The sequence below is a fragment of the Hippocampus bargibanti genome, linkage group LG09 (genome assembly GCF_051943395.1).
Source record: "Hippocampus bargibanti isolate YZ-2025 linkage group LG09, ASM5194339v1, whole genome shotgun sequence".
In the NCBI taxonomy this organism is placed as follows: Eukaryota; Metazoa; Chordata; class Actinopteri; order Syngnathiformes; family Syngnathidae; genus Hippocampus; species Hippocampus bargibanti.
The window spans coordinates 7,234,410-7,246,951 of record NC_142742.1 but is presented as its reverse complement, the minus strand read 5'-3'; the positions used below and the strand labels follow the sequence as shown (position 1 = coordinate 7,246,951).

Here is a 12,542-nt window from a genome sequence, read left to right as displayed (position 1 = left end):
GCCTTTGAACTATCAAAGTTGAAACTCTCTCACTGTTGTCTGCCTGTCTCTTTAATGTTTAAACCACCTCCCCTCACTGCTGCGTTCTTGACCAATCACGTGGCTTTAACCGAAGACTGGGGGCGGGGAATAGAGGACAAAAACAGTCGGCTGCCATTTTGTTGTTAGAACAACACATCACTCATTGAGGTAGGTCCGTGGCCGAAAAAAGTTCGTATGCCAAGGCATTAAAAAAACGATTTTTTTGGTCGAAACCCGAGTTGGACGAGACCCGAGATGTTTGAAAGTATGCCTGTATATGATTGACAGTAAAAATAAAATGTTTTTACATTTTATTCCAATGTTTCAGCAATTTTCAGTGTATTTTACACAAAATACTCGAGTAAAATTCTTCTATTAATCCCAAATCTTTTACTCCAGCATGTGCACTCATACTTGTGTACAGCGTGTGAGTACTTTTGACACCTTCTGTTCATTTCCTCACTTCATGAGTTCACTGAAAGTTCTTCAGTGGAGCATCGCTGGTTCATAGGCCCCGCCCTTCCCCTTTAGCTCAATGTGACTGGTCGGTACCGGTGTCAATCAAGGGGAGGGGTTACACCGCTAAATTCTAAATGCCCGCTGTGTCAATTTGGATCTCAGTTTGCATCCTCGTGTCGATGCTGTCAGAAGGCAACAGGCAGCTGCAGGTCCGAGAAGAGCTTTGGAATTCCCACACGATGTTTAATCACATGAGTTTTTAGCTGTGGGGGGCGTAAATTTACGTTGCAGTGGTTGAATCTTCGTTTGGATCGAGGTGCCACTCAAGTGTGGCGCCGAAGGAAGGAAGACGGGGGACGTCAGATGAACTTTTACTTTTAGTGCTACTTAATCGTTTGACAAGCTTGACAAAGCAAGATTAATTTTGTCCCCAAACCCCCCAAGATGTTTCTCAAGAGCTCCGTTTTCATCTTGTTTTCATTCTTTTTGGTTCGGTTCCTCGAAGCTCACGAGTGCACCCCCTGCCATCTCCGGAAATGCCCCGCCAAGGCGACACAAGTCTGCGACGGTGGTCGGACCATGGCCAAGGATCCTTGCGGGTGCTGCGAGCACTGTTCCCGCTTGGAGTGGGAGCCGTGCGGGGGGTCGGACTGGAGTCTCGGCTACTGTTCCCTCAGGCTGACATGCGCCTCTGTCAACTCTACCGGAGCTGCCGTTATCCCTGAAATCGGAGTCTGTAAAAGTGAGTATCCGAGTGTCATTTCTTTGATTTCCCTTAGGATTTTCAGACAAGTATTTGTTAGCAGATCTGACAGCACGGCAAGAAAAGGGGGTAGATAATAGAAAGAAATAGAACAGGGGGTAGGTACCACCTTTGGGGGGGCCATAAATAGCCGTTTGCTTTTGCACTGTCATTTGACCTTGACAACGTGAAATATTGTACCTGCATATTTTTTTTGTCTTCAGTTAAAGTGCAATTATGAGCCAAGTTAAATACGCGGGTTTACACAGAAATGGAATTGCTGTGTACAACATTAGAAAACTGCATCATTGTACCTTGTGGAGTGCGATCCCCCCCACCCACCGTCCCCCAATCCACCCCCCAGTACGACTCATGCTGAACATTCCACCTAGGCTGTTACAGTGACATTGGATTCCACGTTTGACTGAATAGAGCACACGACTGTGGATTGACATCAAATGTATACTCAAGAGAAATCAGTGGTTACTCTTATTGTCACTATTTCATCATCATCATACATTTCATTTATAAGCACCTTTCAAAACAAAGTTCAGTTTACACTCACAAGATAAAATTTTCCAGCGTTTGCTCAACCCAAATTTTCAAAGTGGTGGTAGTGGTGGACCCCAAAAAAGCATGCAAAAGTGAGGAGCAGGGTGTATTTGACGAATGGTATTAAATAATGCCAGCAGGAACAAAATCTCCAACAACAAAGTCATCAAAACAAAAAAGGTCCAAAATAGCAAACAAAACATTCAGTTAAAACATGACAAGATGAAACAAACCTGACAGGGTGAAACAAACAATGACGCGTCCCTGAATGGTCGTGTCTAGTCATTTTAACTGCCACTGATTAAAACAACCAACACCTGTGCAGGCGGGGCCCGACAGTACCACCCGTTGGGGGCAAACCTAAACATTACACTTATATTGTTCGTGTACCCTTAACACTTGTTAAAGTCCAATTCCTTGATGTACAAAAGGTGACTTAGGCTACCTGATTGTATCCATCGTTGTGTAATATCTTGTGACACAGATAAAAGCCCAAAATCGTTTCAACACACAGAACATTTTGGGTTTTGGTAAAGGTATAAACCAGCTGGAGGTCAATAACACGGCAGATGGTGCTGAAATGAACCCATGTTGTACCTATTTTGTTACAGTAATGCCTCATGTATGTGCAGTACAATATTCAAATCAGCCAGTCCAGTCCTGGCACTCTCTGGTGCTTTCCACTATCTTTGTGACTGCTTTATTTTCTGTATATGATAGTTGTCCATGTTAATCGCTTTGTTCCAGCTTCAGCTGTTGTTAACGCACTATATAAATCAATATGTATTGTGGAGAGTGTGCCCGCTTTGTCCGTTTGGAGTGACTCCACAGCTCAAAAGGGCTTGTCACTGACTGGAGACTGGTTGGTCTGCTGTTTGGAGACTGGTTGGAGAAAGTTGTAGGAGGATTGCTCATTCTTTTCTTTTGAGGCGTGAGTCATTCTTGTGGAGAGCATGACAATATGTTTGGCAAATTTAAATTTGGCAACATTTTTGTACTTCAATGCCATGTTTGGTTTGTCAGGTCCCAAACCAATAAAGTAGCAATGCTTCTCCAATCGTCCATGTGTTAGGGTGATCGAAATCAAGGTTCCACAAGACTGAGCAGGGGTCTCAAACCCCGGCCATCCCGCCCCAGACTCTCGTCAGGCCGCCGTTTGGTGGGCATCTCGCCTTCAAATGAGTAGCTCTGGTAAAGAACTTAATGTAGTGGTTCTTAAACTGGGTTCGATCTAACCCTCGGCGTTCGGTGAGTCGGTCTCAGGTGTTCGGTGGATCCACCGCCACAGAGGTGCACCCCTCAGTCTACTCTGCAGTTAGTGGTCACAGTCATTGAAAGAAGGGTTTGATGAATGAGCATATGAAACTGGTGGGGTTCACTGCTTCCAATAAGATTAAGAACCACTGCCTTAATGACTCCTTTGATTGAGTTCTGGCTCTGGTCTTGTGGCTCCAGGTTTCTTGGAGCATGCCGATGACCCTCAAGTCACACACACATGCACGCAGCTAGAGGTAGGGGGGTAAATCAACACCTCCCAATAAGTTTTCAGGGGCCACCGTAGGCATGTTGCCAAGGACTGATCCCAGATTTCCCCTCCTCGAGCTCCAAAGGTCTTCAAGTGATTAGAGCTGCAATCAACAGGAGGGGGGTAAATGTTTCCACTTTCTGATCCCCTCTACTGCGCGCTGGGTGGGTGGTCACAATGTATTAGTGTGTAACTGCAAGAATGTTACAGCACAGGTGTGATTCCAGGCACGTTCCTTGAACGGGTTGCTATTTTAATCTGCGATCTTACATCATCTTGACATGTTCAAATACAAGGTCCCCGCTGTTCAAGAGAAATATGTGAAAAATGGCGGACTAAGTGCTTAATTACAAGCTTTCCGAAAGGGATAATAAACAGGAATAATTGCATTAGCTGGATGAAAAAAAAATGTTGCTCGTAAAAGAAAAGAGCTGTTCAGATAAATCGCCGACGCGGAGCGCAGAGAAAATATGCCAGCTATGCGAAAGAAATGCAGCCCCTTCCGTTTTGCATGCCGTGTCTTGAGTATACAACGACATGCTTCAAAGAAGAGTCATCGGGACCTCTTGACTTATCTTTGACGTGCCTGTCGGGCAGGTGAAACTCATCCCGTCTACCCGAAATCATTTGCGTGGAGGTTCTCCAGTCAAAGCGTTTGCCCTCCCGCATTTCCTTTTCCCCAACTTTTGCAAAGTTTCGATCAGAATGCCCGTCAAGCTCGGTACGCTATGTCCAAGGCCCTCCTTCCTCCGGTATTATCTAATGTTTCAAAGACTTCCTTTTTAGCTCCCTATCAGACAGAGGGCCTCTAGAGGTCAGCTTTCTCATCCCAATTGTGGATGCCAAGACAAGCAGACTGAGTGGTTGAGAGAGGGATCCCCCCTGCCCCCCTAACCCCCCTGGGATGAAGCCACAGGCTTTGGCCAGAGTCATGCCAGGCCAGATCCCAGATAAGCAGGTCAGACTAGACTGTGGTTAGCCAGGCTTTACATAAACAATGTTCAGCCTCTCATTGATTGTTTGGACCACCTCTACCCTTTTTTTCGAAGTGCCATGACCCCAATTCAACCTACCCCCAGATCCCCAATACAGAATGGCACCTTTGTGCGTAGCATTTTATCAGAAAACACCTTGATAGTGACTGGGGGGGGGGGGGGAGTTGAGACTAGGATCATTTTAACTCATTCTCTGCCATTCCCGAATTTGTTCAGATTTTGGTTTTTCTTGCGGCGGGGTGCCGATTAAGTGCTGGTCAGACCTTTGGCAATGTTTTTCCCTTCCACGAGGGGGCAGCATTTGCCTTTTGTTCATCTTAGCGCTTTGTTGCACTTTCAGCTGTTGTTAAAGTGAATCAATATGGATTGTATTTTGTACAGGTGCCCCCATTTCAAGCTCAGCTAACTCCAGACCCATATGACTTAGGAATGAACTTTTTTTCTGATGAAAGAAGAGAGTCTAAGGTTTCTTGTGCTAAATGGAATGTTTATGTAGTCCTATAACTCAATATTCTGTGGTTTCTGGAATTTGAGTGAAAATGACAAAAACGGTGGCATTGGAGTAGACACATTTTTGCACTTCATCTGGCAGCGAATGAGTTAATGAGAAAGAAATCGGAGGAACATTTTTTTTTTGGGTTATTGAAAAGACTTGCTGGCTGCCTCGGAGAGCTATTTGCGGCACAGACCAAGTCAGGTGAAATAAAGGTAACGTCGTCTCCTCATGCAGTCACTCACAGTTCAATGCTTGTTCGTACCTGGCGTCGCTCCGAAATCAACACAAAGATTCGGAAAGACCGATTTATGCTTTCCAGCTAATTTGCATCACTTAAAAAGAAAGTAACTGCAAATAAAAAGCATTGTTAGGCTATTTTAGTTGAACATTACAGAAGAAAGATGCTACATTGCAACGTTTAGGGGGAAAGAAAGCCAGGGGAGTTACAATAAACTTAAATTGTGCTTCATTGTGGTTTTAATGAGGCATGGGAGCCACATGCTTGGGAAAGTGTCACACTTTGTCTCGTCCTGTTTATTCTGTTTCCGTTCTTGCCGATCTGTGACAACTATGGAGAAGGGTAATTTGCCATATGCGGTCGTGTTTCGTCATGCATTCACAGGAACGGAACACTATAACTAATGTGAATGTGGGGGCCTTCGCTAATCATGCACTTTTGTTTTTTTTTTTTTTTTTTTTGGGTGGTAATTCAAAAATGTGGCTCATCCCTCACTCATTCCCTCCATTCTTTTGCGAAGGGTGGTGTAAGTTTGGCTGAGCCTGAATGCACCGTTTCTGTGGAGAGAGAAAAAAAGGCGTGCCTAGCAAAAGAGCGGTATCTGTAATAATGAGTTTGCTACAAGTGGCCTTGGTGCAAAGGAGGCGTTTCTAGGAAGCGGCAGACTTCACTCGCTGGGGGTGCCAAGCAAAATAAAAAAGGAAGAGAATAGCTTCAATAGTTGAAGTAGCATGGCACAACAAGAGGGGTGGGGTTGGAGAAATAAGGGAGGGGGCGACTAAGAATTACACTTCAACTGTAAAGGGTTTGTCTGTGTAAGCTCTCAGCCATACAGGAGTGGTCCATCGATGAAAAGGTTTCTTCAGCCGTCATCTGTACTTCTTTGAAGGTCTCGGACGTTTCGCTTCTCATCCGAGAAGCTTCGTCAGTGAACGAAACTTTGTCGGTAGCGCTGGGCCCATATATATATATATATAGAGAGAGAGAGAGAGAGAGAGAGAGAGAGAGAGAGAGAGAGAGAGAGAGAGAGAGAGAGAGAGAGAGAGAGAGAGAGAGAGAGAGAGAGAGAGAGAGAGAGAGAGAGACAGAGAGACCATAATCAGTGTAGCCTCAGGGAATAGTCCTCTGCTCCCCCAACCTTAAAGCAGGGACCTATCTAAGCAGAAGTTGGATTCCGCCAACTCTGTACATTAGAACTATATACTGTATAAAGGGCCTGAGGTAACAGCAAATTTTCGTTCGCTGACAAAGCTTCTCGGATGAGAAGCGAAACGTCCGACACCTTCAAAGAATGACGGATGAAGAAACCTCTTCATTGACTGTAAAGGGTTGCAACTTACAAAGGAAGTCACACATTAGTTCTTGTTCCAGAGTAAAAGTACAAAATGATAACATATTTTAACTAAAAATGAATGTGATAATTTTTGACTCAGGGTGGTCGAGTGGTTACCACGTCGAATTCACCAGAATCAGAATCGGCGTCCTTTTCACCAGTTAGTCATGGTGGAACGTCCATGTCTGCTACAAGCTAAATGTTGAAAGCAAACACGAAGCTGTAGCATCCATTGACGAAAACAGATTGTCCCACATCTCCTGTCCCACGTAAATTCGCTTCAATTCCAAGCCGCAACAAGGCTTCCAAATTTAGGCATAGTAACGCACAGAGGCAGGCATTTGATGTGATCGGTGGTGTTTTCAGAATCAGAATAATCTTTATTGGCCAAATATGTAGAACACACAAGGAATTACTGCACTAGTATCATCAGAAAATAAATTGCAAAGAGGCACTATACCAAGGGTCGGGAAAATTTTTGACTAAGAGAGCCATAAAATTGAAATATTTAGAAATGATTTTCAGTGAGAGCCACGCACACACGCGCGCGGGTGCAGACACGCACGCAGACGAGCCAGTTTTCAACACAACTTGGTGATAGTACTCGCCATTAGCATGAAGTATGTAGAACACACAAGGAATTTGTTTCCGGTAGAACACGCTGCACTAGTATCGTCGTCAAAAAAACTGCTAAGTGGCACTTTACAGTTCCATTTTGGCTACTGTTGAAGAGTTCAAAGAGTTAATGGCTTGGGGGAAGAAGCTGTTTAAATGTCTGCTGGATTTGGTGCGCATGGATCGGTAGCGCCTGCCGGAGGGGAGTAGCTGGAAAAGGTGGTGGGCAGGGTGCAGAGGGTCCAGTAGGATTTTCCGCGCCCTTGTTCGGATTCTTGCAGTGTGCAAGTCCTCGAGAGTGGGTAGGGCGGTGCCAATTATTTTTTCCGCCGTCCGAACTGTCCGTTGAAGTCGGATTTTGTCCATTTTTGTGGCGGCCCCGAACCAAACGGTGATGGAAGAACACAGGATGGATTCGATGTTTTCTGTTCCTCATGATTGATAAAAATCCAGCCAAACGATCGGAATGAAAGTCAACTTGCCGGATCCATATGCGAAGTTATTGCTAGCTAGCCTGCACACGGCTCATTAGTTTCCACAATTGCTTTCTGCTATCTCTCGCAGAAGTATATTGATGTGAACATTAGCATGGGGTTTGTCAAAGTGCCACTGACATTCGACGGTTTCATCGATTTTATTGTTTCATTGCATTCAACCTGAAGTATTTTTTTACTCGTCAGGTTTATTTAAAAAGTGGCGTTTACCTGTTTCGACATCAACGCCTACCATCCAATCAAAATTGCTCATTGAACATCAACGGCCACCTTAGGTCAGTATTATCCAATCAATCACCCTTTGACCACCCCACTCTCATCTGCAGTGCTTCCCAACCATCCGAAGGCCGGCCTGGAAGACGAACGATGCCCGCTGATGACGGGCTGCGACAGAGAAGGAGATGAGTGTGTTTGCGATGCCAGACACACTTGCCTAGGATCTTTTGCTTTCCTAGACCAGGAAACTTGCATGAAGGCCCGTTCAGGTGAGCCCTCCGCCCCAACTCCACAGTAATAGCGCCGTAACAATCTTTAAGATCCTAATCCTCAACAGATTTTGCTCGGATGTGACTAACGCTACTAAACGCCATCCTTAGTGATGACACACCGGTTAAGACTTCTGGTTTTTTTTTCTTCTCATGACTCATCCATGACTGTTCCTTACTTGGCTTGGCGGGGGACGTCCATCCAGAGAATCGGAACCAAGAGCATGGTCAGAAATATGTGGGACCGTCCAACCCGGCCTGCACGTTCTCTGGATGTAACCTGACCACTGCCGGCTGTATGTGCGAATCTCAGAGCTGCAGCAACCACTTTGCCTACAACAACCGCAGCCAGTGCCAGGAAGCCGCAGGTCAGCTTTGAACTAACGTTTTTCAGGTGTTGTTCAACATGCACGGCGTGATATCGTTTAATAACTGAATGAAAAATAAGCGGTGTCGTGAAGTCAGAGGGTGTGTGAGAAGTTTCTACACTGAGCACTCTGACATCAAGAGGCCGTCGACGACAATGAATGGCCTTTTAACTCATTCACTGCCATTCACAAATAAATTTGCGAACTGAAAAGCATGATGTGGAGCGCCATTCCTGAATTTGTTTGGGTTTTAGTTTTTCTTGCGGTGGGGTGGGCGCCGATAAAGTGCTGGTCAGCCCTCTAGCAATGTTTTTTACCATCCACGAGTGGGCAGCATTTCTCTTTTTTCCATGTTAGCGCTTTGTTCCTGTGTCAACTGTTGTTCAAGCGCAATATAAATCACTATGTATGTATTGCATTGTATTTTGGACCGCTGCCCTCATTTCAAGCTCATATAACTCGAGACCCATTTTATTTAGGAATTAACTTCTGTGTAAGCTCTCAGTCGTACAGGAGTGGTCTATCGATGAAAAGGTTTGTTCAGTCGTCATATGTACTTTTTTTGAAGGTGTCGGAAATGACAACAGAATTCCTAGATCATTACCACGTAGGCTTAGTCATGCTGATGAGGTGATACCAGGGCGAATGAGGCAATCAGGGACTGTCATAGACCATAATCAGTCAGGACAAAAGAAGTAATCAGTTTAGCCTCAGGGAATAGTCCTCTGCTCCCACTAACCTTAGAGCAGGGACCTATCGAAGCAGACGTCTGGCACCGCCACCTCTGCAAATTAGGGAAATATAGACGGCTAAAGCTACCAGCAAAATTTAGTCCACTGACGAAGCTTCTCTGATGATGAGCGAAACATCTGACACCTTCAAAGAAGTACAGATGACGACTGAAGAAACCTTTTCATCAGGTGTTAGGAATTAACCTTTTTTTCTGATGAAGGTTTCTTACACTGCATTGAATGTTTATGTAGTCCTAAAACTCAATATTCTGCGGATCCTGGAATTCAAGTGACAATGACAAAAACCCTGGCGCTGGAGCGGAAACATGTTTTTGCACGTCTGGCAGTGAATGTTAATCAATGACACACACAAACACAAAAGACATGTGCCACCTCGCCTCCGCTCAAATGACAACCAAAAAGAAAACAAGTGACATGGGCACAAAACGGGAAGATTTTGATGCATGAAGACTAAAGTTCTCATTCGCACTAAAAATGTTCTCATGTTAGATTGTCAGATCAAAAACTGGACATTGACTATTGAGTGCAACAGACACTCCAAGTAAAAATCAAACTGCCTTTTTTTTTGGTGACTCATAGTTCAGGGCAGTTGTTCCCCCCCCTCCCCCAAGGAAGTTCTGGTCATCAAAAGCACCCTCATTTATAAACTCTAATGACAATGAAAGAACTTTCATCTCAAAGCCCAACCGATGACAGTTTCAACTCACACCAGTGAAAAGGGTAAACAACATTTTTCAGCAGCTCATCAGACACACACACACACACACACACACACACACACACACATAAACGCAAGCACGCACCCTTTTATGGCTTCTCATTAAGAGCCAAATGTGCTTCCTCACAACTGCGCATTGTGTAGCCAACTGAATGTGTACATTTGAACCTCCGTGTCTGGGTTTTGTGCACGTGTCTGTGTTTGATAATTATCTAGTCTGTTGCTGCGCCCTAAACCAGACATGTTTCATTTATTTGCCATCAAGATGTACTTCCTCCTAAGGTCGCACTAGGACGTCATGGTTGAAAACCTGCTAGCGCCCATAGTGGCTAAAAGAGTGTCAATCAATTTTTAGAGCAAACAAATACATTGTAAATTTGGTATCCACTCTTCCCTGCTGAGGTTTTTGCCTCGATTGATTAATTCAGTTTCAATAACTCCACCCTGATGATTCATGTTTGACAAATATGGCGATCATCTAAACAGTCTCAAAGATTGGATTGGATTAGACTTTATTAGTCTCGCAATGGAGAAATTTACATTTCACAGCAACAAAGTGTTGAAAGTAAGAGGAACGGAAAGGAAGAGCTGGAAAAGCAAAATACAGGAGCTGCTGTAAAGGCAGCCACTTTCGCGGCGCAAAGCAAACACGAAGCTGTAGCATCCATTGACCAAAAAAGATCTCGCATCTCCACTCCCACGTAAATCCGCTTCATTTTCAAGCCCCGACAGTAACACATCCGCATGGGCGCTTTGCGCTGTCGCTCCTTTCTTCTTATCGCGGGCTACTCAAGCCATCCAGACTGTCCAACAGCACCGACCTTTCCGCTGAACAAAGCGCGGCTGTGAAAATGCTCAAACAGTCCTCCCAATCAAAAACGGTGCTGGCATATTCGGACTGCTGAAAAGGCGCAATGGCTCAGCACAGTCTCCTCCTTGATGAATGTCGTGGCCAAAAAGCTGAAAAACAATCTGTATTCTTTCCTCATGACGCACAACAACACAAAGTGACAAAAGAAAACACAAAGACAACACAAAAACTACAAAAAAAGCAAGGCTCGTCTGAACACTTGCCGACGCTGGCCTTCTCGGGCGCCATCTTGAACATCTTTGAAGGAATGCAAAGCAAGGGGTCAGACATATTAGTCAAGGGCTCACTTCCTGCACTTTCCAACCACTTGGTTTGGCCTGTCAGTCATTCTGCTCTGCAGTTGACTGGCAGCCAACGTAAGGTTTGACCCTTGTCTTTTACCCAAAGTCAACCTGGGATAATTGTGCGGCTCAGCCGTCACCCTCAATGGGATATGCTGTAACAAAATGGAAGGATGTTGTCAGACTGCTCCCAAAAACTGGAGTTGATGAGAAGGTTTCTTCAGCTGTCATCTGTACTACTTTGAAGGTGTTGGACGTTTCGCTTCTCATCCAAGAGGCTTCGTCACCGAACTAAAATCTTTTGCTGGTAATTTTAGCCCTATTGAAGAAAAGTCTTAACTAGAGGAATGTGGCAGTTAAGATGCATTTTCCATGTAAATGGCCTAATTTGTTCCAAGCAACCCAAAAATTCTGACGTAAATGTTTTCTAAAACACAAAAATGCATCAAAATATGTTTTAAAAATACATTTTAAAATTCGATTATCGCCCACTTAATGAGAGTTGTGCATAATAAAAAAAATATATGATCATTAAACACTCAAAATGATGACATGAAGAAACATTTTGAAATAGAGGTATTTGGAAAAAGAACAAATTCCAGCATGTTTTCGGTTATATTTGGGTCACTGTTTCGAGAGTTAACGGCTTGGGGGAATGTCTGGATTTGGTGCGCATGGATCGATAGCGCCTGCCTGAGGGGAGTCGCTGGAAAAGGTGGTGGGCAGGGTGCAGAGGGTCCAGTAGGATTTTTCGTGCCTTTGTTTTGATTCTTGCAGTGTGCAAGTCCTCGAGAGTGGTAGGGTGGTGACAATGATTTTTTTCCGCCATCCTAACTATCCGTTGAAGTCGGATTTTGTCCATTTTTGTGGTGGCCCCGAACTAAACGGTGATGGAAGAATATCTACTTTGAAAAAATATCTAGATGATTCTATTGCGTGCAACCACTTTACAAAATAAAATTGAGAACATTCAACACGGTATTTGTTTTCTTTTCAGTGTAATGTACTTCAAAGTGTCACAACATTGCAACCAACCTGCCACAGGGACTTAATGACCTCTTTTACTGTATTTTCACAGCGATCTCGTTCTTCCTTTTGTCTTACAAAAGTGTGACGTCAAACATTCAGTCCAAGCCAACATGGTGAGCAGACACTCCCTTTTGTCCAAAACCAAACAAGGACATTATGAGGGGGGCGGTGCGGGCAGACGCTGCAAGATAGGAAATCTCAAGTGAAGATGATGATTTTTTTTTTCTCTCAGGCCCGTTGGTACGAAGGGTGACATTGGGTCAGTTTGCAGTGAACGAGAGTTGATGTGTAATTCCGAGATAAGGCGTCTGAATGCTATTTGGAAGGAATTCTCCACCTTTTTTTGCTGATATGAATAAACCCAAACAATGTTTCAGAGGAGTCGTACAATTGGCTGCGTATAATAATAGAGCCTTATCGGACTCTCGCAGAGAGCAGTATGAGCAAATATACACTCTAAAGCAGCAATAACACGCTCCTAGGTTACAATCATGCATGGATTTGACAGTTATTTAGCATTAGCCTCACTGGCTACATTACGTACAATCAAACATTGATATACGAATAG

The 12,542-nt window shown here is 44.4% G+C and overlaps 1 protein-coding gene across 1 annotated transcript in view; it reads left to right on the top strand.

Moving 5' to 3' along the window:
- Window positions 1-635: 635 nt before the first annotated feature.
- Window positions 636-12,542, top strand: part of LOC148893501 (cysteine-rich motor neuron 1 protein) — a 46,247-nt gene continuing 34,340 nt past the window's right edge. The window contains exons 1-3 of the mRNA XM_089004635.1: window positions 636-1,222; window positions 7,797-7,955; window positions 8,162-8,323. Coding sequence (XP_088860761.1) covers window positions 925-1,222; window positions 7,797-7,955; window positions 8,162-8,323 — 619 coding nt within the window. The 5' untranslated portion in view covers window positions 636-924. The remainder of the gene's footprint in view (window positions 1,223-7,796; window positions 7,956-8,161; window positions 8,324-12,542) is intronic.